The 27,871-nt window shown below is 44.7% G+C and overlaps 2 protein-coding genes across 2 annotated transcripts in view; both read right to left on the bottom strand.

Annotated features, from left to right (window-relative positions):
- SLC27A4 (solute carrier family 27 member 4) overlaps positions 1-10,823 on the bottom strand; it is an 88,159-nt gene extending 77,336 nt beyond the window's left edge. Inside the window, exon 1 of the mRNA XM_061604278.1 lies at positions 9,818-10,823. The gene's annotated coding sequence lies outside the window, so the exon portion shown is untranslated. The remainder of the gene's footprint in view (positions 1-9,817) is intronic.
- A 231-nt stretch (positions 10,824-11,054) lies between these two features.
- COQ4 (coenzyme Q4) overlaps positions 11,055-27,871 on the bottom strand; it is a 29,300-nt gene continuing 12,483 nt past the window's right edge. The window contains exons 6-8 of the mRNA XM_061604281.1: positions 25,505-25,634; positions 17,528-17,621; positions 11,055-14,251 (exon numbers count right to left, since the gene is read on the bottom strand). Coding sequence (XP_061460265.1) covers positions 14,089-14,251; positions 17,528-17,621; positions 25,505-25,634 — 387 coding nt within the window. The 3' untranslated portion in view covers positions 11,055-14,088. The remainder of the gene's footprint in view (positions 14,252-17,527; positions 17,622-25,504; positions 25,635-27,871) is intronic.

Here is a 27,871-nt window from a genome sequence, read left to right as displayed (position 1 = left end):
ATAGCAGATCATTATTCCCAAGTATTATTAATTCATACAGATAATAAAAAGCAAAGTAAAAATATGTTAAAAAAAGCTATTATGCCTGTGCTGTCAAAGTGTGTTCTGTTGTTCATGTTGCATAGGAAAGTGATTGCAGGTGTCCTTGAACCCATGGTTATCACCGGAAGTCTGGGGAATAGTCATGTTTTTCTCTTTTAGATATGTCTCTCCCCTCCCCCCCAAAAAAAATGAAGAAGGAAAGTTGAATGCCCCCCTTTTAAAGAAAACTGGACAAAAGTCTGTGCGTGTGTATGTGTAAGCAAAAATAAAAAATCTGTTAGGATCCCAGGAAGTTGCCTCACTCTGAGTCAGACCACTGGTATTGTCTGAGGTTCCTGAACTTTTCGTCCCACGGACCACTTGAAAATTGCTGATGGTCTTGGCAGACGAACATAAGATAAGAAGAGCCTGCTGGATCAGGCCAGTGGCCCATCTAGTCCAGCATCCTGTTCTCACAGTGGCCAACCAGGTGCCTGGGGGAAGCCCGCAAGCAGGACCCGAGTGCAAGAACACTCTCCCCTCCTAAGGCTTCCGGCAACTGGTTTTCAGAAGCATGCTGCCTCTGACTAGGGTGGCAGAGCACAGCCATCATGGCTGGTAGCCATTGATAGCCCTGTCCTCCATGAATTTGTCTAATCTTCTTTTAAAGCCATCCAAGCTGGTGGCCATTACAGCGTCTTGTGGGAGCAAATTCCATAGTTTAACTATGCGCTGAGTAAAGAAGTACTTCCTTTTGCCTGTCCTGAATCTTCCAACATTCAGCTTCTTTGAATGTCCACGAGTTCTAGTATTATGAGAGAGGGAGAAGAACTTTTCTCTATCCACTTTCTCAATGCCATGCATAATTTTATACACTTCTATCATGTCTCCTCTGACCCGCCTTTTCTCTAAACTAAAAAGCCCCAAATGCTGCAACCTTTCCTCGTAAGGGAGTCGCTCCATCCCCTTGATCATTCTGGTTGCCTTCTTCTGAACCTTTTCCAACTCTATAATATCCTTTTTGAGATGAGGCGACCAGAACTGTACACAGTATTCCAAATGCGGCCGCACCATAGATTTATACAACGGCATTATGATATCGGCTGTTTTATTTTCAATACCTTTCCTAATTATCCCTAGCATGGAATTTGCCTTTTTCACAGCTGCCGCACACTGGGTCAACATTTTCATCGTGCTGTCCACTACAACCCCGAGGTCTCTCTCCTGGTCGGTCACCACCAGTTCAGGCCCCATGAGCGTATTTGTGAAATTAAGATTTTTTGCTCCAATATGCATAATTTTACACTTGTTTATATTGAATTGCACTTGCCATTTTCCCGCCCATTCACTCAGTTTGGAGAGGTCTTTTTGGAGCTCTTCGCAATCCCTTTTTGTTTTAACAACCCTGAACAATTTAGTGTCGTCAGCAAACTTGGCCACTTCACTGCTCGCTCCTAATTCTAGGTCATTAATGAACAAGTTGAAAAGTACAGGTCCCAATACCGATCCTTGAGGGACTCCACTTTCTACAGCCCTCCATTGGGAGAACTGTCCGTTGATTCCTACTCTCTGCTTTCTGCTTCTTAACCAATTCCTTATCCACAAGAGGACCTCTCCTCTTATTCCATGACTGCTAAGCTTCCTCAGAAGCCTTTGGTGAGGTACCTTGTCAAACGCTTTTTGAAAGTCTAAGTACACTATGTCCACTGGATCACCTCTATCTATATGCTTGTTGACACTCTCAAAGAATTCTAATAGGTTACTGAGACAGGACTTTCCCTTGCAGAAGCCATGCTGGCTCTGCTGCAGCAAGGCTTGTTCTTCTATGTGCTTAGTTAATCTAGCTTTAATAATACTTTCTACCAGTTTTCCAGGGACAGAGGTTAAGCTAACTGGCCTGTAATTTCCGGGATCCCCCCTGGATCCCTTTTTGAATATTGGCGTTACATTTGCCACATTCCAGTCCTCAGGCATGGAGGAGGACCCGAGGGACAAGTTACATATTTTAGTTAGCAGATCAGCAATTTCACATTTGAGTTCTTTGAGAACTCTCGGGTGGATGCCATCCGGGCCCGGTGATTTGTCAGTTTTTATATTGTCCATTAAGCCTAGAACTTCCTCTCTCGTTACCACTATTTGTCTCAGTTCCTCAGAATCCCTTCCTGCAAATGTTAGTTCAGGTTCAGGGATCTGCCCTATATCTTCCACTGTGAAGACAGATGCAAAGAATTCATTTAGCTTCTCTGCAATCTCCTTATCGTTCTTTAGTACACCTTTGACTCCCTTATCATCCAAGGGTCCAATTGCCTCCCTAGATGGTCTCTTGCTTTGAATGTATTTATAGAATTTTTTGTTGTTGGTTTTTATGTACTTAGCAATGTGCTCCTCAAATTCTTTTTTAGCATCCCTTATTGTCTTCTTGCATTTCTTTTGCCAGTTTGTGTTCTTTTTTATTTTCTTCATTCGGGCAAGACTTCCATTTTCTGAAGGAAGACTTTTTGCCTCTAAGAGCTTCCTTGACTTTGCTCGTTAACCATGCTGGCATCTTCTTGGCCCTGGAGGTACCTTTTCTGATCTGCGGTATGCACTCCAATTGTTTTTCTAACCTGTTGTAATAGCACAGTGGGGAGGAGAGCCTGGCTGGGAGTCGAGAGTCTGTGAGTTCAACTCCCTGCTCATGTCTCCTGGGTGTCAAGGGCCAGCTAAAGATCACCCCCACAGGGAGTGGCTCAGGGGTTATGTGCCCTGCCACTTGTGCAGCCGTGGGCAAGCTGCATAGTCCCAAGGAGCCCAGTTGCCCCCCAGCTGGCAGTTTGGACAAGGAAGGGGCTGGCTTGTGCAGCTGTGGCAAGCTGAGCAGGCCCCAGCCAGCTGGGGAGGACTAGCCTCAGAGGGAGGCAATGGTAAACCCCCTCTGAATACCGCTTACCATGAAAACCCTATTCACAGGGTCACCATAAGTCGCGATCGACTTGAAGGCAGTCCATTTCCATTTTCAATGTGCTGTGCTAGGTGATGTGTGATTTTTTAAACTGTACTTTTGTCGCTTCTTTTATTCCTTATTTTGTATTTTATTGCATTACATTTTGCATTCTATATGCAATATAAAAAATAAAAGAAATGTAAGAATAGAATTAAAAATCAATATGAATATTCGCTGTAGGCGTGTGGGGCCACCTGAATGAAGCTCATGGCCCACAGGTTTGGGAGCCTCTGGTCTTCACTGACTAGTAGTGGCTCTCCAGGGCTTCAGGCAGGGTGACATTCTCAGCCATACCTGGAGATGCCAGGAAGTGAACCTGGGACCTTCTGCATGCAAAGCAGATGCTCTACCACTAAAACTACATCCATTCCTCTAAAAGCAAACTAAGATTCCAGTCCTCATGGTTCTGAATAAAGGGGATGAACTAGACAGGAGCTGCTTTATACTGAGTCAGACCATTGGTCCATCTAGCTTAGTACTGTCTACACTGACAAGCAGCAGCTCTTCAGGGTTTCAGGCAGGGAATTTTTCCCAGGCAGCCTACCCTAAGATGCTAGCGATTGAACCTGGGACCTTCTGCATACAAGGCAGACATTTTACCACTGAGCTATAGTCAATTCCTGTTGCAATGATGAATACATAAATATGGAAAGGCCTAACACTATGAAGAAAGGCTATGGTTAGCTGGTGGGTGGCCAAGTGGTCTTTAGCCTTTTTGAGGCAGGCACCAGATCTCCTGCGTCCAACTCCTTCAAAAAACTTAACAAACATTTGCTTACAGGGCAGCTGGATGCAGCACTGGTGAGACACCACTCACAATCTTAATTTCCCAAAGGCATTGATAGATATGAATTGGCATATGCAAATTTGTGTGATGGACCTGTGTCCGAAGTCCTTTAGGTACCTAGGAACAGCAACACCCCTGCTGTGAAGCACTGCAAAGATGAAGAGCAGATAGCCCAGCTTGTGACATCAAAATCTAATCACTAAAGAATTGACTTGTGTGGTAAAGTAGTTTTCCGCAAACCAAAGAAGGGCAATCTTTGAAGAGATGGAGGCTATCAGAAGAAGGATAATTTGTTAAAGAGTGCATGCTTGCAATTGCAGGCATCTCAGGCCCAGTTAGGCTTCCCTTATTTGAAAAGCTTAGCTTATCTCACCAGACGGCAATTTGGCCGATGATATGAGAGAGAAGTGTAACGTTATGCATGGTGTGGAGGAAGTTTTCGTCTTTCTGTCATAAAACTTGGTTCATTTGATAAAACTGAATGGTGGGAGATTCAGGACAGTACAAAAGAAGGACATCTTCATACAGCCCATAGTTACAGTATGGAATTTGCTACCTTAAGATGCAGTGATGGCCACCAACTTAGATGCGACTTTAAAGGAGATTACACAAATTCACAGACAATAAAGCTATCAAAGGCTACTAGCCACAACAGCTATGTTCTACTACTGCTGTCAAAGAAAGGATGCTCCTGAATGCCAGTTGCTGGGGATCACAAGTGGGGAGAGTGCTGTTGTGCTCAGGTCCTCTTGTGGGCTCTCCACTGGTTGGCCACTGTGAGAACAGGCTGCTGGACTAAGTGGGCCTCCTTTGGTCTAATCCAGCAGGCTCTTCTTAGGTTCTTTATGATATATAAATAAAGATGTTCGCACGGTACATTCAATGACTGTACATTACAGTCTGTGTACCCATGTGCACACATACTTTAGGTGTACTCTCATACAGTTATCCGCAAGTAATATTCACAAATGTGCAGTCTGTGTACCTCTGTACACAATAGTTTTTATTTATTTATTATTTGATTTACATCCCACCCTTCCTCCCAACAGTAGCCCAGGGCAGCAAACAAAAGCACTAAAAACACTTTAAAACATCATAAAGACAGACTTTAAAATACATTAAAGCAAAACAACTTTAAAAACATCTTTTTTAAAAGGTTAAAAAACATATTGGTTTAAAAAAAAAAGGTTTAAAAACATATTAAAAAGCAATTCCGACATAGACGCAGAGTGGGATAAGGTCTCAACTTAAAAGGCTTGTTGAAAGAGGAAGATCTTCAACAGGCGCTGAGAAGATAACAGAGATGGTGTCTGTCTAATATTTAAGGGGAGGGAATTCCACAGGATAGGTGCTGCCACACTAAAGGTCTGTTTCGTATGTTGTCTGGAACAGACCTCCTGATAAGATGGTATCTGTGAGGCCCTCACCTGCAGAGCGCAGTGATCGACTGGGTATATAAGGGATGAGACAATCTTTCAGGTATCCTGGTCCCAAGCTGTATAGGGCTATACACACCAAAACTAGAACCTTGAACTTGGCCCGGTAGCAAATGGGCAGCCAGTGCAGTTCTTTCAGCAGCAGGTGACATGTTGGCGATACCCTGCCCGAGTGAGCAGTCTCGCCACCGCATTTTGCACCAGGTGCAGCTTCCGGACCACCCTCAAGGGTAGCCCCACATAGAGCGCATTACAGTAATCGAGCCTAGAGGTTACCAGTGCATGGACAACAGTGGTCAGGCTATCCCAGTCCAGAAACGGCCACAGCTGAGCTTTAGTTGAGCTTTACAAATCAACAAGTGTACATTCTATCACACAAACTGAGCATGTGTAGAGACGGCTTGTCCCTGTGTTCAGTGCAACATGTGAACAAGCCTACAATCTGTCCAGATTTTGAAACCACAAGCGCTCCTGCACAACCACCTTGTCCCAGGACATTTTTAAAGAAATTGTTAATCGGTGTCCATTTTTAAAAATTCAAATGGCTTGCTTATAGAAGCCTCTCTAGCCCTGACAAGCCCTGACATTTGGATTGAGGTGAAAGTGGTTCACACTCAAAACAAAAAAAGGGTGAGTGAATACAGTCTTGCAAATGTATTTGCATTAGTTAGTACCCTAACAAGATTCTTACTAGCTTGCCCACCCACCAGTAAATACATGAATGAAAAAGCAAATTGAAATTAAAAACTGCTGCTTATGATCCACACCCTGCTGCAGCAGAATTCTTACAGAGAAAAGAACTCAGACATCACAGTGTACAGAGAGAGAGAGAGATTTTGTTAATAAGTTTTTCAAAAAGCTGTGGTTTGTCATAACCCTAATAATTAATTATGTAATGTGCCCCCGTTCTACTGTTTCTTTTCAATTTCACTAAAATTCAATACCTCTAGCCAGTGTTTCAGTGGCTTCCAGTCTTAGGCTGTGAACCCACTAGTTGCCAGAGCAAATCATTTCCCTTGGCGAGACCTGGAGGGGGAATGGTTGATCTGCCGATCAGTTGTGAAATCTCTTTGAAGCTGATTTTTTTTTTAAAAAAAAACGCACTCAAGCTGTGTCCACCAGGTTTTGCAGTAAAGAGGGGCGGGGTTAGACTTTCGTTGTGTGCCCTGGTTTTCAGAAGAGAGAGGTGGAGACACACAGGAACCGGCAGAACAGGGAGTGTGTTTCTACCCTCAATTTGTGTTCTTGATTTATTGGTTAAATTTTATGTGTCCACTGGGTGTCCAAAAGCTAGGTATGGGTGGCCATTTGGACACACAACTAGTACTTTTTAAAATGCCTTGCCGTGCCCTGGGGGGAGTGGAGAAGGAAGACCACCCTGGTGAATCTTCCCTCCTCTAACTGTCCAGACCATTCTTGGCCTGGGGAGAACAAGAAGCAGTAGGTATTTATTTATTTATTAAATTTATACCCCACTCTTCCTCCAAAGAAGCCCAGGGTAGCAAACATATAAACACTACAAAGAGAGCCAGTGTGGTGATGGGTTAGAGTGTTGGACTATGACCTGGGACACCAGGGTTCAAATCCCCACACAGCCATGAAGCTCACTGGGTGACCTTGGGCCAGTCAAAAACCCTATTCATAGGGTCGCCGCAAGTCGGGATCGACTTGAGGACAGTCCATTTCCATTTCAAAACAATACAATTAAAACTTATAAAAACATTTAGAAACAACCTCCTAAAAACAGTCAGAAACTGCTAAAAACAATAGCCTGCTCTCAATACTAATAATTTCACGGTGGTCAGGGTGGGCATCAAATGACTGGGAAAACAGGAATGTTTTAAAATTTCCCCTAAAAGTGAATAATGAGGGTGACTGACATCTCACTAGGGAGGGCATTCCACAAATGAGGAACCACCACTGAGGCCATGTTGCACCCCAATATGCTGCTCATGGGTGCCATGGGTCCCTCAGACACCCCCCTTGACACCCACCCAAACCTTCTTTGTCCATGTTGGTTGTAATAACAGCCAGAAAAGGGGTAGTTTGGAGATGGCGTTTGGGGCAACTGGATCATTCTACTGTGGATGTGTAATACGGCTGACTTGTGCAGTTGCTTCTGTGTCCTCCTCATACCTGCTCAAGCTGTACTTCTAAAAAAATTAAAATGATTTTAACAAGGACATGCACCTGCACTCCTGTCTCCTCTTTGTGTACCCACCCCCAGTCTTGCAAAGGCAGCTAGGGGAATTAACATCTACCTTTGTTACTACAGTGTGACTTTTAACCCAGCTGGGTGAGGTGGATGTAGAACAGACGGAGGGCTCAGCCTGGGAAAAGTTGCCAGGCCAGGTGAGAAAGGCAGTGCTTATAACCTGTCAGGCCTTCTCCCTCAGGCTTCCATGTGCCTGGAAAAGAAAAGGGGTGGGAGGACAACACTAGGTTGAAGCAGCGGTTGGTAGTGGAGCGTATGGGCGACCACCATCTAGCTGCACTGACAGTAGGGGGGTTGTGACATTCCTGCCCGGAGGTAAAAAGGGAAGGGTCACAGCCGACAGTGCAGAAGTGCAGGATAGTCCCTTCAGGATAGTTACGCCACACCCTCTTGTGTTACACCATGCCCATTTCTCACTTTCCTTCATCTCCCTTGCTCTCCATGTTGTCTCCGAGTCCGCTCTTCACTACACCATAGAAGCCAGTCAGCACGAAAGCAGTGCCTGTGTATTAGCTACTGAGAAGAGTCTTCTCAGTAGTTGGCTCACTTCCTTTCACTCTGATTGGCTCCAATCGGTATGAAAGGACAAACACTTTCCTCGGTGGCTAACACGCTCCCTTTTCATGCTCATTGGCTCATACATAGGGATCTGCCTGAGACCCTGCTCCCCCCAAAATAAGGGTTCTATGAACCCCTACAACCCCGGATGACTACACCCCTGGTTGCAGCTCAGTGGCAGAGCATCTGCTTTGCATACAGAAGGCCCCAGGGTCTTAGAAATCCTAGAGAGATGCTGCCAGTCGTGGCAGACCCGTGTTTCTCCACCAGTGGACCTTGAGCCACTTTCAGGTGGACCTCAGTGCCACAGCCTGCCCAGAACCTCCTCATTTGCCTGTCCTGCCCCTAGCCATGCTACAGCCCAGGGCCGAGGAACGTTTGGCCCTCCAGATGTTGTTGAGCTACAATTCCCATCAGCTCTAGCAAGCATGGGCAATGCTAGGGGATGATGGGAGCTGTAGTCCAGTAAGATTCTGGAGGGCCGCACAGCCTTTTGGTTACCTCGAGGCTGGCAACGGTCGAAGGGAATTAGAAAGTGAGATAAAAGTTTCACGTTTAGAAGAGAGTCGTTGTATGAGGAAAAAGTGAACGTAAAAGGACCAGGGAGGAGGGAAAGAAACTGGCAGTTTGGCCAGGAGCAGAGGAGCGGTATGAGGTAAAAGTTGACTGTGAAAGGAGAATGGGAGAAGAAATTATAGTAAAAATACTCTGAAAGGCATTCAGGGTGGGAAGGGGAAAAATACGAAAGAAAGAAAAAAGCCCTATTTCGCTTCTAGAGCCTGTGGATTAGCAAATTCGGCCTACAACAGGGAGGTCGAGTCACAATACCTCCAGAGCAAATGTCTGTACTTAGCTTGAGGAAAGTTGAGCTATGGAACTCCTTGCCAGAAGGAAAACCATGTGGCAAATAATTTAGACATTTCCAAAGATGGATTAGATACCTGTAGAAAATGATGTCAGTAATTGCCAGCGGATTAGGCCGAACTGTGCCTCCATCTACTGCCATTCTGGGACCGGCTCTGCCTCCTCCACCACCGTATTGTGACCAGTAGGCCTCAGATGTTGCTGGACTACAACTCCCATCGTTCTCTGACTATTGGCTATACTGGCTGGGGCTGGTGGGGATTCAGCAACATCTGGCAGGCCACAGGTCCCCTCCCCAAGAAAGACTAAGCTTTTTTTCCTGGACAACTAAATCACACTACCACAAATTAAGCCGATTGACTGGGGCCGCAGTATTTGCCAACAATTACACTTCAGGCATCTGACCCATAAGATTTTAAATCTTGAAGGCACCACAAAGCGTAGTTGCAAAATAGTAACAATTCCAGACAGGCAGATGCAGGCGCTTAGCTATGGGATCAGTGCTCTTCATGCATGCAGGGTTGTCCAGATGACGAGGTTGGCATCAAAACACCAGCCTGAATCCTCTCCCCAATTTATTTTTTATTTTATTACTACATTTATATCCCACCTTTACTCCAAGGAGTTCAAGATGGTATACATGGTTCTCCTTCCTCCAATCTCCCCCTCCATTTTGTCCTCACAACAACTCTCACCCAATGAGCTTCATGGTTGAGCAGGGATTTGAACCCGGATCTCTCAGGTCCTAGTCCAACATTCTAACCCTTACATCACACTGGCTGTTTAATATCCATTCAATATGGATTGACTCCAGGGGAAATCAAACAAGTAAAAACAAATAGGCATACAAACAAATCTGTGATGTCTCAGTGATCTATTTGCAGATTAACCCTCCACCTGGAACCACCCTGTGCTCCAGCTGTTATGACAAACAAGCAAAGAGAAACTTGTACCTTAAAAGGCTTCACAGATGTATTCTGGCCTTAGAGTTCACTTCATCAGCTGCAAGATGCCAACTTACCCTAAATGAACAGGTAAGGATGTATGGATGTAGAAAAAGGAGGTGGTAGGACAAATGGCAATGAAACAGCAAGAAAACTGTCTAAGAAGCCCAGGTGAAACTTCAGATCAGCATAATGGCGACAGCAGTAATTGGAGATAATATAATCACCCCAGTTTTGCAATCTTAATTAGCAGTTGTAGTGGTACAGGGAAACCAACCAGACTAGTATAAAAGGTGACGATCTGGGGCAGAGTTTTATCTTTCACTAATCTCTGGACTGGGAGGCACACATCTGTAAACACCCCCACCCACTTGTAAGAAGAAACACAGCACATCAGCATTCCCACCTCAGTCACTATTTGCTTTGCATTTTCATGTGGTGATGGCCACCAACTTGGATGTCTTTAAAGGAGGACTAGACAAATTCAAATTAGCCATGATAGCCATGTAATGGGACAGTATACCTCTGCATAGCTTGGGAATTGCAAGTGGGGTGACTGCTGTTGCGCTTATGCCCAACTTGCAGGCTTCCCATTGCGGCATCCGGTTGCTCATGAGAGAACAGGATGCTGAATTAGATTGGCCTTTGACCTGATCCCGCAGGGCTCTTCTGATATTCATGCAGGTTTATAAGTGCCACATAATGTTTGTTCCACACTTGCAAGGAATTATTCAGTGTGGAAGCACCTGTTTCGGAACTCCCTGCCCATTGATATTAAGCACGCACTGTCCTATTTTTGGCGCCTGCTAAAAATGTTTTTGTTAAGCCTAGGTAAAGGTGTCCCCATACTTGTAGTGTGAGTCGTTTCTGACTCTCAGGGCAACGTCTTGTGACATTTACTAGGCAGACCTTATATATGGGGTGGGATTGCCAGTTCCGTCCCCGGCCTTTCTTTACCCCCCAGCATATGCCTGGTACTCATTTTACCGACCACGGATGGATGGAAGGCTGAGTGGACCTCGACCCCTTTTACCGGAGATTCGACTTCCTCCTTTCTTTGGAATTGAACTACGGCCGTGAGCAGAGCTTCGGCTGCGTTACCGCCACTTACCACTCTGCGCCACGGAGGATCTTTTTTTTTTTTTTAATCCTACCCAGACATATAAATCTGCCACGTATTTTAAATATGTAATTTTATTTTATAACATATATATTGAAAGTCCTGATTTTGTTTTGAAAAAAAAAATTAGGCTAGCTTGTTTCTGACATCTGATTTTATTAGCAAGTGTAATGTATATTTTATATTCTGTGTAAGCCGCTTAGGGTTTTTGATAATTCAGCAGTATATAAATCCGAATCCCCACATAGCCATGAAGCTTACTGGGTGACCTTGGGCCAGCCACTGCCACTCAGCCTCATGAAAACCCTATTCATAGGGTCGCCATAAGTCGGAATCGACTTGAAGGCAGTACGTTTACAAATCCTGTTAAATAAATAAATAATGCATGCATTCCATTGGGTAATCCAATCTATCACAGCCAGATGAAATTCAGAATTCAGATTCTGAGTGATGAGCATCAAATTATGAGTTACCATTTCACTACTCCTTCTTAGGTTTCTTCTATAGCTAAAAGCAGTAACCAGCAGGCTGTGTAGATAGAAACTTAGGAAGCTGCCTTAGACAGAGTCAGACCATTGGTCCATCTACCTCAGCACTGCCTATTCTGACTGGCAGTGGCTCGCCAGGATTTCATACAGGGGTCTTTCCCAATCCTACCCAGAGATGCAGGGGACTGAACCTGAGACTTCCAGCATGCACAGCAGATGCTCTAGGCTAATCTACAGCCCTTCCTCCATGTCTGGGCGAGGGAAGACGAGGTATTTAGAAACTGGGACAAACTCCCACTACCCTTTCAAATTCAGCATCCAAAATAAACTCTAGCCATTCACAAGATTTATCTACATTGATTCACTTTTTCAGAATTCAAGAAGCTGGGGTGACAGAGACCACAAGATAATCCTAGACGAGTAACAAATGTTTAGGAAAAGAGGCAATGGAAACAGCCTCAAAATGGCCCAGCTGTCTCACAGATGCACCCATATCCATCAGGCACAGCTGTCACCTGGCAGCAGCAATTATGTCAGACTACATCCAAGGGAGTGGAGGGAAGCAGAGCCACTCTATTGGCTCGGCTGAGAGATCAGTAACTTTTGTCAATCTAGTCACTATTTTATTTATATTCCGCCCTTCCACCCAGTAGGAGGAATTATAAGAACTTTGCAATGCAGAACTAATGCCCGAATCTGTTTTTTCCCTCCTCCCTTACAATCCCTTTTCCTTTTGTGTCATGCCTTTCAGATAGTAAGCACGAGGGAAGGGACTGCTTTTATTGCTTTTTGTAAACCACTTTGGGAACCTTTTTTGGCTGAAGAGAAAGGTGAAAAAACTTCTAATAAATACACTCCTCTTATGATTTATTGAAAAAACAATACATGGGGTGATCCAAAATTTCCCAGGCAGCCATGAATGTTGAGAAGCAACTAAAAGCTGAGTCTTTCAGCATTTTGTCATGGAATATGGAACAATGTTTAGAAAACCACCTAGAATTTGCATGAGGTTACAAGTCTTCCTGATGACGGGGCTTGCTCTACACCCTCCTTCAATGCTTTTGCCTGACTGGACTGTGCCCTTGAAGTGTAATCATTAATGACTCTCAAGCTGCTTTCACACTGCACGATTTCTTACCTGGTAATTTGCACATTTTATTTGATCTTTCACACAATGCAAATGCTAGTTCTAGAAATCTAGTGGAAGTTTATTGCTGGTCTTGGACTGAATTAAATAAATTCAGAATTTAGTGGAAGTTTAGTACTAATTTCCATGATAAACGATTCGAGAAATAATCCATTTGCAAGCTTGGAAAATCGTGTGAGTTTTACGCTAGTTGCAGCCACTCATGTGACAGGTATCCCGGCATGAAATGTGTTCCCTTCATTTAGGCATGTGTCCATTTTTTTTTTTTGCCTTATGAAAATTGTACCAGTATTCCAGTGTAGGCAGCAGCTTCCCCTTCCTCTTTTCCACCCACCCCCATATCCAGACACTCCACAAAAATAATTTCAGATGCTAAAGGGAGAGGGGTCACGTGGCAATGGGACCAGATCTTAGGGCTCCTACATAGTGGGAAACTACTGCATGCACATGCATGGGATGAAAAAAAGGCGCTGTTCGTTGCAGCGGCGTGAAAGAAATTTGCGTGAAATGCCTGTATATCAGCCAAAAAAGCCACAGTTCCTTAATGCAACTGCAATGCGAAAGGATTTTTAGAAATTGGGAAGAAGCGCTATTATTTAAAAGCTGATGCAATAAGTGTGAAAGCAGCTATACTAGTCTGGATGGAGAGATGCGAGTGAGGGGTGTACTCTGCCTTTTGTGTGGCTGGAGTGTAGGCTATGGTACAAAGGTAAGAGGTGCACCCATTGCTTCACCCACTTTTGGCCTCTGACTCCACCCACCACTGGAAGGTTACCGTTGAGGGAATGCAGCCCTTGGTTTAACTGCCCTCAGCCTCATTTCTGTCTTTAACATACGTGGGGAACCTTTCTAGGCCAGCAGGCCAAATTGTTCTCTCTCCTGCCCTTCTCGGGTCAAGTTTGACATGACAAAGATGTCAGTCACCCTTTTTGCCTGCAGAGGTCTTCAGGCACCTCTTTCAAAGCACTGTTTTCTTCAGCGCTTGAATGGGGCTTCTGAAGTTCAGAATCAGCTGATCGAGCGGATCTAACAGAAGCCCTCTTCCAAGCACAGGGCAAGATAGCACTTTGAGAGTGTCCACAGAAGGCTTATAAAATGGGAATATGTGAAGAACCTACCTCACAGGACCGTTGTGAAGATGAATGAGATAAGGACCATCACACCACTGAGTTCAATAGCATCAATAAATAATGAAGCAATCTAATGTACAATCCGCCTTTTAGAGTTTGAAATCTCCTCTCTGCTGGTGTTCTCATCTTCCCAGTCTTTTTACTTCTGTTCATGTGGCTGAATGGGTTTTGTGTTTTAAACACTGTTTTACCTGGTTTTGATGTATTTCACAGTCTCTTTTTGGAGGGGTAGGGAAATCACTTTCTGCCTGGCCAAACCACAGCTGCCCAGCTGCCCAAAGAAAAGCTGTGTTTAACTTCCAAGAGTTTAAATCTATTTAATCAACTGCTTCCTCATCAGCCGCATGATCTGCCAGGGGTGAGGCCTGCTTCTCTTCCCCCCTGCCAATACGAATTCACACTTGAACTGCCGGGGGTGGCAAGATGCCAATTTCCTGGCGAAGGGACTCTACAGTTTGCTCCCAGCGTGCCTCGTAATAGAAATTCAGGATGCAGTTGGCATTGCTTCCACTCTGAACAGCCCACGGAATAAGCTCGGTGGACAGGACATACAGCCTCCTGGAAGGATGCACACAGAGAGAAAGACAAGGAAATCAAAAGGTTATTTATTTATTCACTTCCGTTTACGAATCACTCCTCATAAAATATCTTGAAGAGATTTCACAATAAAAACAACAATAAAACAATTACAAACAATTTCAGGTATACAAACAAACAATTTCATATATAAAAATGATTTGTATCAGGCCTTCTTTCCTTCAACTGACCTGGCAGCAGCCATTCCATCAGGCCACCTCAGCAGGAGAGATGAGAAACAGGACTCATTCCATCCCCTATGCTGAAAGACCAGCTCCATCCCCTGAGCTGTTTCTGTGCCACCTGGTCATTAAAAGAACAGCTGCTTAAGAATTTGTGCCTGAGTTTGCTTTTTTCCTCTTCCCTCCCTGTTCCTCTTCCCTTAGGTGTCATGCCAGCAGACAGAGACTGTCTTATTTTAATTGACTGCATGTGAGCCACTCTGACCTTCTCTAGGATGTGCACCTTAACATGGTGAGGGGGTTTGAGAGTGTCAAAGAAGCTGAGAGCAATGCTGTCAGGAGTCTAGACCAAGAGGCTAGCCTCCTAGCAGCGGCACCCAAGGTGGAATGGTCAAAGCTGAGACACCAGACTAAGATGCATCCAAATTCAGAGGAAGGCAATGGCAAACCACCTCTGAATACCTCTTACCACGAAAACCCTATGAACAGAGTATCCAAAATGCAACACGAGATGGTGCTGGAAGATGAGACCCCAAGGTCAGAAGGCACTCAGCGAGCCATCATTCCATCACCTCTGCTAAAAGACCAGCTCCATCCCGAGCTGTTTCTGTGCTAGCTGGTCATTAAAAGAACAGCTGCTTAAGAATTGGTGCCTGAGTGCTTTTACAATCACAACCGTAAATGCAATAATACAATGACTAGTACATAAGGACAAAGAGAACTACTACAATAGTTACTGTATAGAAATAGAAGAGGACAACAAAAAAGATAGAACAAGAGCCCTATTCCAAAAGATTAGAGAAATGAAAGGGAAATTTAAACCAAGAGTAGGTATGCTGAATAATAAACAGGGCAACACACTGACTGACCAAGATGAAATAAAGGAAAGATGGAAGCACTACACTGAAGAACTCTATAAAAGAGATGCAAGGATGATAGATTCATTCATGGAGGAACCATATGATGAAGGACTAGAAATTTTAGAATGTGAGGTGAAAGCTGCTCTTAAAATACTTGGAAAAACAAACCACCAGAAACAGATGGCATACCAATAAAGTTGCTACAAGCTACTGAGACTGAATCTGTCCAAAATTTGACAAAAAGTTGTCAACAAATATGGAAAATTAAACAATGGCCCACAGACTGGAAGAGTTCAATATATATCCCAATTCCAAAGAAAGGGGATCCCAGGAAATGCAGTAATTATCAAATGATTGTCTTAATATCCCATACAAGTAAAGTAATGCTCAAGATTCTACAACAAAGGCTCTTACCATATATGGAGCAAGAAATGCCAATGTCCAAGCTGGATTTAGAAAGGAAAGAGGTACCAGATATCATATTGCAAACATATGTTGGATAATGGAACGGACCAAGGAATTTCAGAAGAAAATCACCTTGTGCTTTATAGATTACAGCAAAGCCTTTGATTGTGTAGATCATGAAAAACTATGGAATGCTTTAAAAGAAATGGGGGTGTCAGAGCATCCGATTGTCCTGATGCGCAACCTATACTCTGGACAAGAGGCCACTGCAAGGACAGAATAAGGAGAAACCAATTGGTTCCCAATCGGAAAGGGTGTGAGACAGAGGTGTATTTTATTACTCTATTTGTTTAATCTATATGCAGAACATATACGGAAAGTGGGATTGGAGGTGTGAAAATTGGAGGGAGAAATATCAATAATTTAAGATATGCAGACAATACCATACTACTAGCAGAAACCAGTACTGATTTGAAACTAATGCTGATGAAAATTCAAGAGGAAAGCACAAAAGCAGGACTACAGCTGAACGTCAAGAAGACTAAAGTAATGACAGCAGAAGGTTTATGTAACTTTAAAGCTGACAATGAGGAGATTGAACTTGTCAAAGATTATCAATACCTCGGCACAGTCATTAACCAAAATGGAGACAATAGTCAAGAAATCAGAAGAAGGCTAGGACTGGGAAGGGCAGCTGTGAGAGAACTAGAAAAGGTCCTCAAATGCAAAGATGTATCACTGAACACCAAAGTCAGGATCATTCAGACCATGGTATTCCCGATCTCTATGTATGGATGTGAAAGCTGGACAGTGAAAAAAGTAGACAAATCCATGGAGAAGGATGAAGGCATCAGCGGCTACTACTCATGGTGGCCACATGCCACCTCCGGGGGGAGAGGCAGCATGCCTCTCAATACCAGTTGTTGAGGAACAACAGCGAGAGACCACAATACCTCGTGTCCTGCTTGTGGGCTTCCTGTAGGGCATCTGGTTGGCCACTTTTGGAGACAGGATGTTGGGCTAGATGAGCCCCCTGTGCACTGATCCAGCAGCCAGGTTCTTCTTACCTTAAAAACTGCTTGAGAACTTTTTTTACATCAACTCACCAAAGCAAGACTCAAGTTCCCCCTTTCATTATCTTTTCCCCTGAGCTAAAAAGCTCCAAACGTTTTGGGCATTCCAAGCCCTCCATCATTTTGGTTGACCTTTTCTGCATATCCAAACATAAAAAGAGTTCATTTATCTGACATTAGGGAGGGAAGGATCTGTCCATTTTGCTTCTCTTTTTCTCATTTTTTTCAGTCTTTAATTGGATCTCCCACATTTCTGCAGCAATTTGCATTTTTTTTTAAAAAAGGTCATTAAATTTTTCCAACATTTCAGTGAGAATTTCTGTTACTAAATACATTTTGTATGCATTTTTGGAAACAATTTCTCCTAACGTAATGCATTTTGATATGTTATTTTCACTAATATATTCAGTTTTATGCATGCTTTCCTTAATATATGTATTCTTGCAAACATTGCTTAGTGGGAGAACTGCATTACAAAATCTGGATAAGTGCAAATTTCAAAGGATAGCTGTGTTCGGTTCTCATGTTGTTTTGGAAAGTACAAATTTGATAATTTTTGCTTTAAATGCGAACTGAATCGAATTTCTCCCCCATCCCTATCTGATGTAAATGTTTGCAGGAAGCACAGTCCAACTCTCTAGCCTAAGTGCCACAATATCGATTTTCCTGTGTTACAGTGGCTCTGTGCTCAGGTAAAATGTTAATGTGCAAGTTATGTTTAAAGGCTTCTCAACATACCGGGCGTTAAGACGGACTGGGCCAAATGCTGCTCCCAGAATGCACATGGGCAGGCCAGTCTGGACTGCCTCAAACCACTTCACCACGACTTCTCCTGAGAAGATGCAAGAGGAAATACAAGAAAATCAACCTCTGTCTTAACTTAACCACGTAGCTTCTACGTCAGTGGTGTGGCCAGAATATCACTGGGGTGCAGGGTGAACAGACACACAATAATAATAATAATAATAATAAACTTTATTTCTACCCCGCCCTTTTTCCAATAGGACTCAGAGCGGCTTACAACTAAAAACAACACCATTAAAACATACAGAAATATACTATTAAAATAGAATTAAACTATGAGAAAAATTAAAAACCATAAAACATACGTTAAAAACAGCGGACAATTTAAAATAATAAAATCATATACTGTAGTCACCAATCCTATGACATTTAATCCTGGTCGTTCTCTATCCCAAATGCCCGCTGAAATAAAACAGTCTTTACTTGTTGCCGGAAAGACGGCAAGGAGGGAGCTAATCGCACCTCACTCGGAAGGGAGTTCCATAGCCTAGGGGCGGCCACCGAAAAGGCCCTATCTCACGTCCGCGTCATATGTACTTGCGAAGGTGTGGGGAGCACAAGAAGGGCCTCACCTGAAGATCTCAAATCCCGGACAGGTTCATGTAGGGAGATACGATCTGTCAAATAGCCTGGACCTGAGCCGTATAGGGCTTTGTAGGTCAAAACCAGCACTTTGAATTGTGACCGGAAACAAATTGGCAGCCAGTGGAGCTGTTTAACAGGGGAGTTGTATGGTCCCTGTAACCAGCCCCGGTTAGCACTCTGGCTGCAGCTCTTTGTACCAATTTAAGTTTCCGAACAGTCTTCAAAGGCAGCCCCACGTAGAGTGCGTTACAGTAGAGCTGCTGGGCTGCTGCAAGGTATTCCCAGACATTATTTTATTTATTTATTTATTTATTTTATTTCATTTTCAAACCGCCCATAGCGAATAGCTCTCTGGGCGGTGTACAAAAGATTAAAAATACAGAAATACAAAATATCACAATAAAGAAACTGAAACAAAGAGATTTAAAATTGTAACATGAAACACATTAAAATGCCTGGGAGCATAGCCAGGTCTTAACCTGGCGCCGAAAAGATAGAAGCGTCGGCGCCAGGCGTACTTCTTCGGGGAGGCTGTTCCACAATTCGGGGGCCACTACAGAAAAGGCCCTAGATCGAGTAACTGTCCTCCGGGCTTCCCGATGGGTTGGTACCCGGAGGAGGGCCTTAGACGCTGAGCGAAGTGACCGGGTCAGTTCATAGCGGGAGAGGCGTTCCACAAGATACTGCGGTCCCACGCCGTGTAAGGCTTTATAGGACAAAACCAGCACCTTGAATCTGGCTCGGAAGCAAATAGGTAGCCAGTGCAAACGGGCCAGAACAGGTGTTATATGCGCTGACCGGCTGGTCCTCGTCAGCAGTCTGGCTGCTGCGTTTTGCACTAGCTGAAGCTTCCGAACTGTCTTCAAGGGCAGCCCTACGTAGAGCGCATTACAGTAATCCAACCTAGAAGTTACCAGAGCATGAACAACTGAGGCGAGGTCATCCCTGTCCAGATAGGGGTGTAGCTGGGCTACCAACCGAAGGTGGTAGAATGCATTCCTTGCCACCGTGGCCACTTGCGCCTCCAGAGACAAGGAAGGATCGAAAAGAACCCCAAGACTACGAACCTGTTCCTTCAAGGGGAGTGTAACCCCATCTAGAACAGGGTAAGCATCCACCATCTGGGCAGGGAAGGCATTCACCAACAGTGTCTCAGTCTTGTCTGGATTGAGTCTCAGTTTATTAGCTCTCATCCAGTCCATTATTGCGGTCAGGCAATGATTCAGCACATCCACAGACTCACCTGTAGAAGATGAAAAGGAGAAATAGAGCTGCGTGTCATCACCGTACTGGTGGCAACGCACTCCAAAACTCCTGATGACGGCACCCAGAGGCTGCATGTAGATGTTAAAAAGCATGGGGGACAAAACCGACCCTTGGGGGACTCCACAATGGAGAGTCCAAGGTGTCGAGCAATGTTCCCCAAGTACTACCTTCTGGTGACGATCCGCCAAGTAGGAGCGGAACCACTGCCAAGCAGTGCCTCCAACTCCCAACTCCGCGAGTCTCCCCAGAAGGATACCATGGTCGATGGTATCAAACGCCGCTGAGAGATCAAGGAGAATCAACAGAGTCACACTCCCTCTGTCCCTCTCCCGACAAAGGTCATCATACAGGGCGACCAAGGCTGTTTCAGTGCCAAAACCAGGCCTAAAACCGGATTGAAACGGATCTAGATAATCGGTCTCATCCAAGAGCGCCTGGAGCTGGCCGGCAACCACCCGCTCCAGAACCTTGCCCAAAAAGGGGACATTCGCCACCGGTCTATAGTTGTTCAGGTCATCTGGGTCTAAGGAAGGTTTCTTTAAGAGAGGTCTTACTACTGCCTCCTTGAGGCTACTAGGGACTACTCCCTCACTCAAGGAGGCATTTATCACTTCCTTGGCCCAGCCGGTGGTAGTAGTCCTGCTAGCCTTCACTAGCCAAGATGGACAAGGATCCAGAGCAGACGTGGTCGCCCGCACCAATCCAAGTACCTTGTCCACTTCCTTATTTATTTATTACATTTATACCCTGCCTTTCTTTCATCACAGAAACCCAAGGTGGCATACACGTGGTTCCCAGGCGGTCTCACATCCAGGCATTCACCAGACCTGACCCCGCTTAGCTTCAGCAAGGTGATGGCCTCATGTGCCTTCAGACCATAGCCTGGGACATCACCTGGATTGCAAGGCTTCAGCATTCCAGAAATTGTTATGACATTTTCAAGCACTTCTTTGTATCCATAAGGGTCAGGTGTTAATTCAAGGTAGATTTCAGGAATTTTACAAAGCCATTTTATATTTTAGGAACATAGGAAGGTGCCTTACGCTGAATCAGACTCTTGGTTCATCTAGCTCTGTTTTGTTTAAACAGACTGGTGGCAGCACTCTGAAACACCTCCCTTGGTGTCCACCCAGAACTTATCAATTTAAAAAAACAAAAACAAAAAATTTTGGGAGCTTTTTTTGGGGGGGGGGCTGGCCTGTTCTTTAGGGAGGTGCTGCTTGCTTTTCCCCCACCTGTGGTTCATTTGTAGGTGTTCAGCCTGTTTCAGGGAAGGCATTCTGAACATCCCCAGGTTTTCTACTGTTAAATGGATAGTGTTATGGGTTTGGGGGCTTTCAGTGTGGTTAAGGTGTTGGATTACAACCTGGGAGACCAGGGTTCGAATCCCCACCCAGCCATGAAGCTCACTGGGTGACCTTGGGTCAGTCACTGCCTCTCAGCCTCAGAGGAAGGCAATGGTCAACCACCTCTGAATACCATGAAAACCGTATTCATAGGGTTGCCCATAAGTCGGAATCGACTTGAAGGCAGTCCATATGGGTTTGGGGGTTGAGATGGATAATTTCTATGAGTCCCCTTCTAGCCTCTGATTTGGAACCCTGCACCTGAAGGTGAGAAACCTACTCTGCTAGCCAGGTGAGTCTCTCTTGTTAATCTAATAGAGTGGCCACGTGAGCTAATGGGTTTATCAAGTGTCCATTAACTGGTGAATGGGCCAGGGAGATCCTATTGTTACTGAAACTCTTCAAGAGAACCCGCCCCCTCCAGGATCAAAAGAGGCTTGTGTTTTGAGTTAAGTCAGAGAAAAGGCTGGGGACTGGAGACAAGCAAAGAGGCTGCACCATGGCTTTAGGATGCCTCCTGTAACAGGATCTATTGGACTGCTGATCTTAACCTCCATCTTAAGGTCAGTTTGGAATGTGTGTAAATGGGAAGCAAACGTGGACGATCAGGTGTCTCAGCATCTAGAGATCTAAAAATAATCACTAGAGCGAGAGCAGGCATTCTGAGCCCTTCTTGCAATTTTAATCAGGCTTCTGCAGATACAGAAAAACAGATAAAGGGCAAAACTATGAGTGACTCATGGTCCCCCTGCCATGAACCCAGAACAGACTCAGGGCTGATTGCACAACAGCACCCCCCCCTGCGTTCTCCAAACCCCACATTTCCCAGCAACACAGGCACCTCCTTTGCCTCCAGCTCATCTGTCCCAATGACTCACGGAATGGCTTGATCTTGAAAGTAGGTGAAAGGGGACTGCCATCCACCCTCAATGTGTTAATGAATGGTGTGAAATAACCTTGATTTCTGAAAAGTGTCAGAATGGTGTGGAGAATACAGCTTCACAGACATGAAATTTAGGCTGCAATCTGATAACCACTTAACCTGAGGGCAAGCCTGATTGGAGTTACTTTTGAATTTACATGGACAGGATCATGCTTTCACTGTTCAATTTACTACTGAGATTTGAAAGGTGCTTTTTTCTTTTTAAAAAGGTTCTAGCCAACATGACCATGAAAATAGGCTTAAAAATGTGTAGGCAATGCCTAGTAAAATCATCTTCCATGCCAGCTTTCCCTAAATTGGTGCGCTCCAGATGTTTTGAACTACAACTCCCAATCAGCCCCAACCAGCATGGCCGATGGTTAGGGGTGATGGGACTTGCAGTCCAAACCAAACAGAGTGCCTCAGGTTTGGGAAGTCTGTTCCGCACAATGGTATTCAGGGGCAGCTGAGATGTGTCATGCGGGTTGGAGGTGGACTGCCCTAGGACAGTCTCCCTAATTCCTGTCTACGACGCCCCTAAGGCTTGGTTTAGTTGCTTACCAAGCTGGTGTTCTGGCACATAAATATGACCACAGGTTCAGGAAGTGTCTAAACTGGGACGTAGGGGTGGGAAAGGGCAGGCAAGAGGAATTATTATTATTAATATTATAATTTATTACCCACTCTTCACACAAAGGTCCCAGGGTGGGTTACAACAATTAAAAAATATATAATTAAAAACTGTTTGTTTATTATTGGATTTATATCCTGCCCTTCCTCCCCACAGGAGCCCAGTTAAACAGTTAAAAACACCCCCACCCCACTGCTTAAAACAGGGGTGGGGAACCTCACCCCTGGGGCCAAATGCGGCCTCTCTCTCTGACCCGCTGGACTTGCCCTAGGCAGCACTGCTCACTGGCCCCCCAGGACTCTTCCCAGGCTGCACCGCTCACTGGCCTTTTCCACACCCTCCTCAAGTGCTGTTGCTCAACTAGAATGTGTCCTTGAACTGTAATGATGCCTCTTGCTGGCTTGGAAGGAGGATGGAGAGACTTGTGGGCAGAAGTTTTTGACTTTTGCGTGGTTGGAATGTGGCCCGTGGTGCCAAGGCAAGAGCTCCATCTGCTGCCTAGCCGGCTTTTTTTTGCCTCTAGCTGAGACCTGCTGGCGAAGGGCCGGTAATAATAATAATTATAATAGCAGATGACCCCACCTATCAATGGGATGCAGCCCCAGAAGGTTTCCATAAGGAAATGCAACCTTGGGCTGAAAAGGGTTCCCTACCCCAGACCTAAAAGAACATGCGACGTGAACATGATTCCACTGGAAACGTGGACAGGCAATGGACTGGTTTTCACCATCGTAAAATGTTATGAGGCAAAGAACATTTCTGATGCCTTTGTTAACTGCGGACATGCTCTCTCTGTCTCTTTTTAATTTTGGTTTATGGAATTTTAATGTTAAATATATGTTGCAGTGTCAGACATGATGTAAGCCAGCTTGAGGGGTGTTTTTAATACTAGAAGGGTGGGGTGCAAATGTGTTAACAAATGAATGCAATCTCTTCTCCCCCACCCCTCCACGAGGACTTATAAAGTGCCTAATATGTGCTAGGTCAGGGGTTCCCAGACTGGTCTGCAAGCTTCACTCTAGTGGGCCTCACCATGTTTGCGGATTTATGGTTGAAGAGGGGAGACGACACATCCATCGCATTAAACATTTGTATTGATTTTTAATGTTATTTTAGTACTTTCTTTTATTTCTTAGATTGCATTTTACTGTATGACAATTTGAGTTCTACGGAATACAATAAAAATACTGAATGTAAGAAAGGAAAGAAACAATAAAAATGCAATTAAAAACCCTTTGGCCTCTAAGCAAAGTGCATGACAATTGGGACAATGGGCAGAAAAATCATGAAGGAGTCCACCAAGACCCTCAGCGATTTTCAAGCAGTCCATGGGGGAACAGGTTTGGGAGCCACTGTGGAAGTACAGAGATTAAACATGCAAGCATCTGTCCACAGGCTCCCAATTTTTTATTTTTAAAAGGAGAGGGGGGAAAATGGTAATGGACTGCCTTCAAGTCGATTGCAAATTATGGTGACCCTACAAATAGGGTTTTCATGGTAAGCGGTTTTCAGAGGGGGTTTACCATTGCCTCCCTCTGAGGCTGAGAGGCAGTGACTGAGCTTCATGGCTATGTGGGGATTCGAACCCTGGTCTCCCAGGTCGTAGTCCAACAGTCAGAGGGAAATGGGCAAGTCTACACAAGGAGGGAGAAAAGATCTGAAAGACCATCTCCATCCTCACCAAACTTCTCAGGCATTACAACTGGCAAAGGGGGTTCCCTTGGTAGTTCTGCCACCCTCAGAGGGGCAAGGAACGGCAGCCCAGAAGAGGGATTTGTCTTTGGCAGCCCCTCCATTGTAGAACTCCCTCCCCACAGAGAGGCATCAAGCACCTTCATTGCACAGCTTCTGCAGTATGATGAAAACACACCTATCCCAGAATCATAGTTGGAAGGGCCTTACGAGGCCCCTGAGTCCAACCCGCTGCTCAATGCACAAATCCAATTTAAAGCATACCCAACAGGTGGCTGTCCAGCTGCCTCTTGAAGGCCTCCAGGGTTGGAGAGCCCACCACCTCCCTAGGTCACTGGTTCCATTGTTGTTCCGCCCTAAAAGTCTTTCCTGATGTTCAGCCGAAATCTGGCTTCCTGAAACTTGAGCCCATTATTACGTGTCCTGCACTCTGGGATGATTGAGAAGAGATCCCTTTACCCTGGCCTTTGACAGTTAAAGTTTTTTTGGGGTGGGACCCACTTGTTTTATTGAATTTATAGTGTTCTGCTCCATTGCAATGGTTTTACTTGCTCTTCAATTGTAATGGTTTTATCTGCTTTTATAACACTATGTTATATTGTTGTAAACCGCCCCAGGCTCTTGTGGTGAAATCTTCTAAATAAAGAAGGAAAAGTTTGATAAGGCAAGAACAGAAACAGGAAAAGAAACAAAGCAGTTGAAACTAGTACCTCAAAAGGGGGGGAAAAAGAGAAAAGAGAGGCATTTTTAATAGATCTGCAAAATTAACAGCACAATCTTAACCATGGCTTGTCTCCAATGACAGTCCTACTCAGAGTAGGCCCATTGATATAAACAGCCACATTAACTTAGGTCCATTAATTTCAGTGGGCCTACTCTCAACCTCATGTGTACTCAGAAGTAAGTCTTATTGAATTGAATGGGGCTTTCTCCCATGTAAGTGGGGTTGGGTTGTAGCTTTCCCATCAATTAAAAAAATATTTAATTCACTAAAAAGGTGTCCTGAGCAGCAAGCTCTTTTAAAATGCTGTTAAATAAATATTGTAATGTAACGTTGAGAGTACCACATGCCCCAGAGGTGCACTTAGATTGTACCAGAAACCGGGATTTTCATGTTGCAGCCTGCTGAAATCATTAACCTGAGTTCAACAGGTGTTCAGCTTCAAGATGTTATAGGCACCTTCTGAAAGTCTTTTCGTTTAAGAAGCCTTTCCCTGAAGTGTGACCTAGTCATTTATGAAATATGACTTGCACCTCTATAGGAATGGCTTTATCGTTTTTAGACATTGTAGGAACGGTTTCAATTGCTTTCGGAACCTGTATTTTACCTCGTTTTTATTTTGCCATACACAGCTTTCATGGCCCTAGGCTCTGAAACAGTTTATAAATTTGTAAAATAAAATAACGCAAACGTGATTTAACAGGCTGTATGACTGGGATCAACCCAACCATAAGAAGCCTTGGCTCACCGAGCATGTTGGTGGGCATGCCAAGAAGGGTGTGCATCAGGTCATGGACTTCTCTGTACCTTTGGACCACATAGGCCAATTCTTCGTCGTCTACAAACTTGGCAGGCATCCTTGAGTCTGGAGAAACCCTCTGCCAATCAGGGGGAAAAAACAGAAAAAGTAGACTCATGAACATCCATTTCCTATAAGGCAGGGGTTACCAAACTGTAATTTAAGAGCTTCCTTCAGTTGATCTGCACCACGTCTGTGGATTTGTGGTTGAAGATGGGAGAGGGCTTCTTTGAGTATTACAATTTGAATTCTATACAATTTACTTCTATATACAAAGTAAAAGAACAACCATTTTAAAATACAGCATCTAGCACAGCAGATTAGAATTGCTACAGCAGGCAGAAAAATCCTAAAATGGTCCGCCAAGACCTCCAGCAATTTTCCAGTGGTCCGTGGGGATAAACATTTGGGAACCACCTACTCTAAGGAAGCAGGGAGAGGCTGTAGCTCAGGGGCAGCACACCTGTTTTGCATGCAGAAGGTCCCACGTTTGATCCCTGGCATCCAGTTAAAAAGGATCAGGTAGCAGGGGACGGGGAAGAACTCTCCCTTGCCAGAGCCTTGGACCTGCTGCCGGTCAGAGTAGACAGCACTGGGCTGGATGGACGAACAGCCTGACCTGCTGCAAGGCAGCTTTCTAAATCCCTAATCTGCAGTTCAATGAACACTTTTAAAAAAACTTGATGGATTGGACTACCCAGTGCAGCATCCTGATTTCACAGTGCCCACCTTTTCACAGAAAGAGAATGCAATAGCTTACAAGCAAGGAAGGTCAACAGCCTTCCTTCACCCCCATTACTGCCACTAAGCAACTGACATTGAGAAGGTCTCTGAACATGGAGGTTCTGTTTAGTTGCTAACCTTTCAAAGGCCACCTATCAGTTTGACCATCATCATGTCTCCAATGCATTTGCCTTCTTGTGCAAAAAGTAATTTGTATCCATTTTCCCCAGGGTTTGGAAGTCATAGGAAGGTCAGTGGGTGCTGCTTTAGATGCAAAACATTTATCCTGTTGAACATGAAAAAGCACACCAAAATCTTCCCCGTTTTCAAGCTTGCAGCATTTTTAGGATCTCTCTCTCTCACTCACACACTCACAAAGCATGCTCTTTATTTTTAAATTGAAAACAGATTCTCAGTGTTACGCAGGAGAAACTCTACCACAGGGATGAGGAACCTCTGGCCCAGAGGCTGGTCTTGGTCCACCAGGGGATCCAGCTTGGCCTGCAAGTCCATTTTCTCAAAACCACCCACAACTGTCTACTAGCTGACATCACTCATGACATCATCTGATGGGCGGGGTTAAATCCTGCTTTGGCTACATGCTCCTGTTCCCAGCAGAGAACAGGGGTACGCAGCCAAGGCAGCAGGATTTAATCTCCCACTCACCACTTAGCAGGCAGGGGGTTAAAATCCTCTTCAGCTTCGCTGTGCGAGCCAGTTTCATGTGGGAGCTGGTGCCTGCAGCTGAGGCAGCAAGATTTAACCCTCCCCCGCACATCAGCTGTTGAGTGAGGGTTAAATCCTGTTCAGTTAGGCAGGATTCAATGCAAGCCCCTTCCTGAATCAGGAGGGGGTTTGAACTGAAACCACTGCTAAAACAAAGGTTTTTCCCATTTGCAGCATTGAAATCCCTGCTAAAACAAGGGTTTCCCCTTTTGTTTTTGCAGTGCAAAGCTGCCTGCGAGGTCACCGAACAATATTGTGACTTTAGGTGACTGGCAGGTGGGTGGCTTTGCCCACCTGTGAAATTTTTGCCTGCAAGGCTGATCCTGATAAGGATCTGGCCCATGGAGCCAAAAAGGTCCCTCATTTTTGCACTACTGGAAAGCCTGCCTTATTTATTTATTTTATTTTATTTATTAGACTTTTATACCGCCCGACTAGCAATAGCTCTCTGGGCAGTGAACACAAAAATACAATAGAATCACGCAATATAATACAGCAAAAACATGTAAAAGATGAGAACAATCTAAAATCAATACAGCAAAATTTGAAAATTAAGTTAACTTAAATTAAAATGCCTCGGAAAAGAGGAAGGTTTTAACCTGGCACAGAAAGGAAAGCAACGTCGGCGCCAAGCGCACCTCCTCGGGAAGACTGTTCCACAGTTCGGGGGCCACCACTGAGAAGGCCCTAGATCTTGTCACCACCCTCCGGGCTTCTCTATGAGTCGGAACCCGGAGGAGGGCCTTCGTAGTAGAGCGTAGTGTACGGGCCGGTTCGTATCGGGAGAGGCGTTCCAACAGGTATCGTGGTCCCGCGCCGCATAAGGCTTTATAGGTTAATACCAACACTTTGAATCTAGCCCGGAAG

This window comes from Rhineura floridana, chromosome 20 (genome assembly GCF_030035675.1).
Source record: "Rhineura floridana isolate rRhiFlo1 chromosome 20, rRhiFlo1.hap2, whole genome shotgun sequence".
Taxonomy (NCBI): Eukaryota; Metazoa; Chordata; class Lepidosauria; order Squamata; family Rhineuridae; genus Rhineura; species Rhineura floridana.
This window is presented reverse-complemented; position numbering and strand designations above follow the sequence as displayed.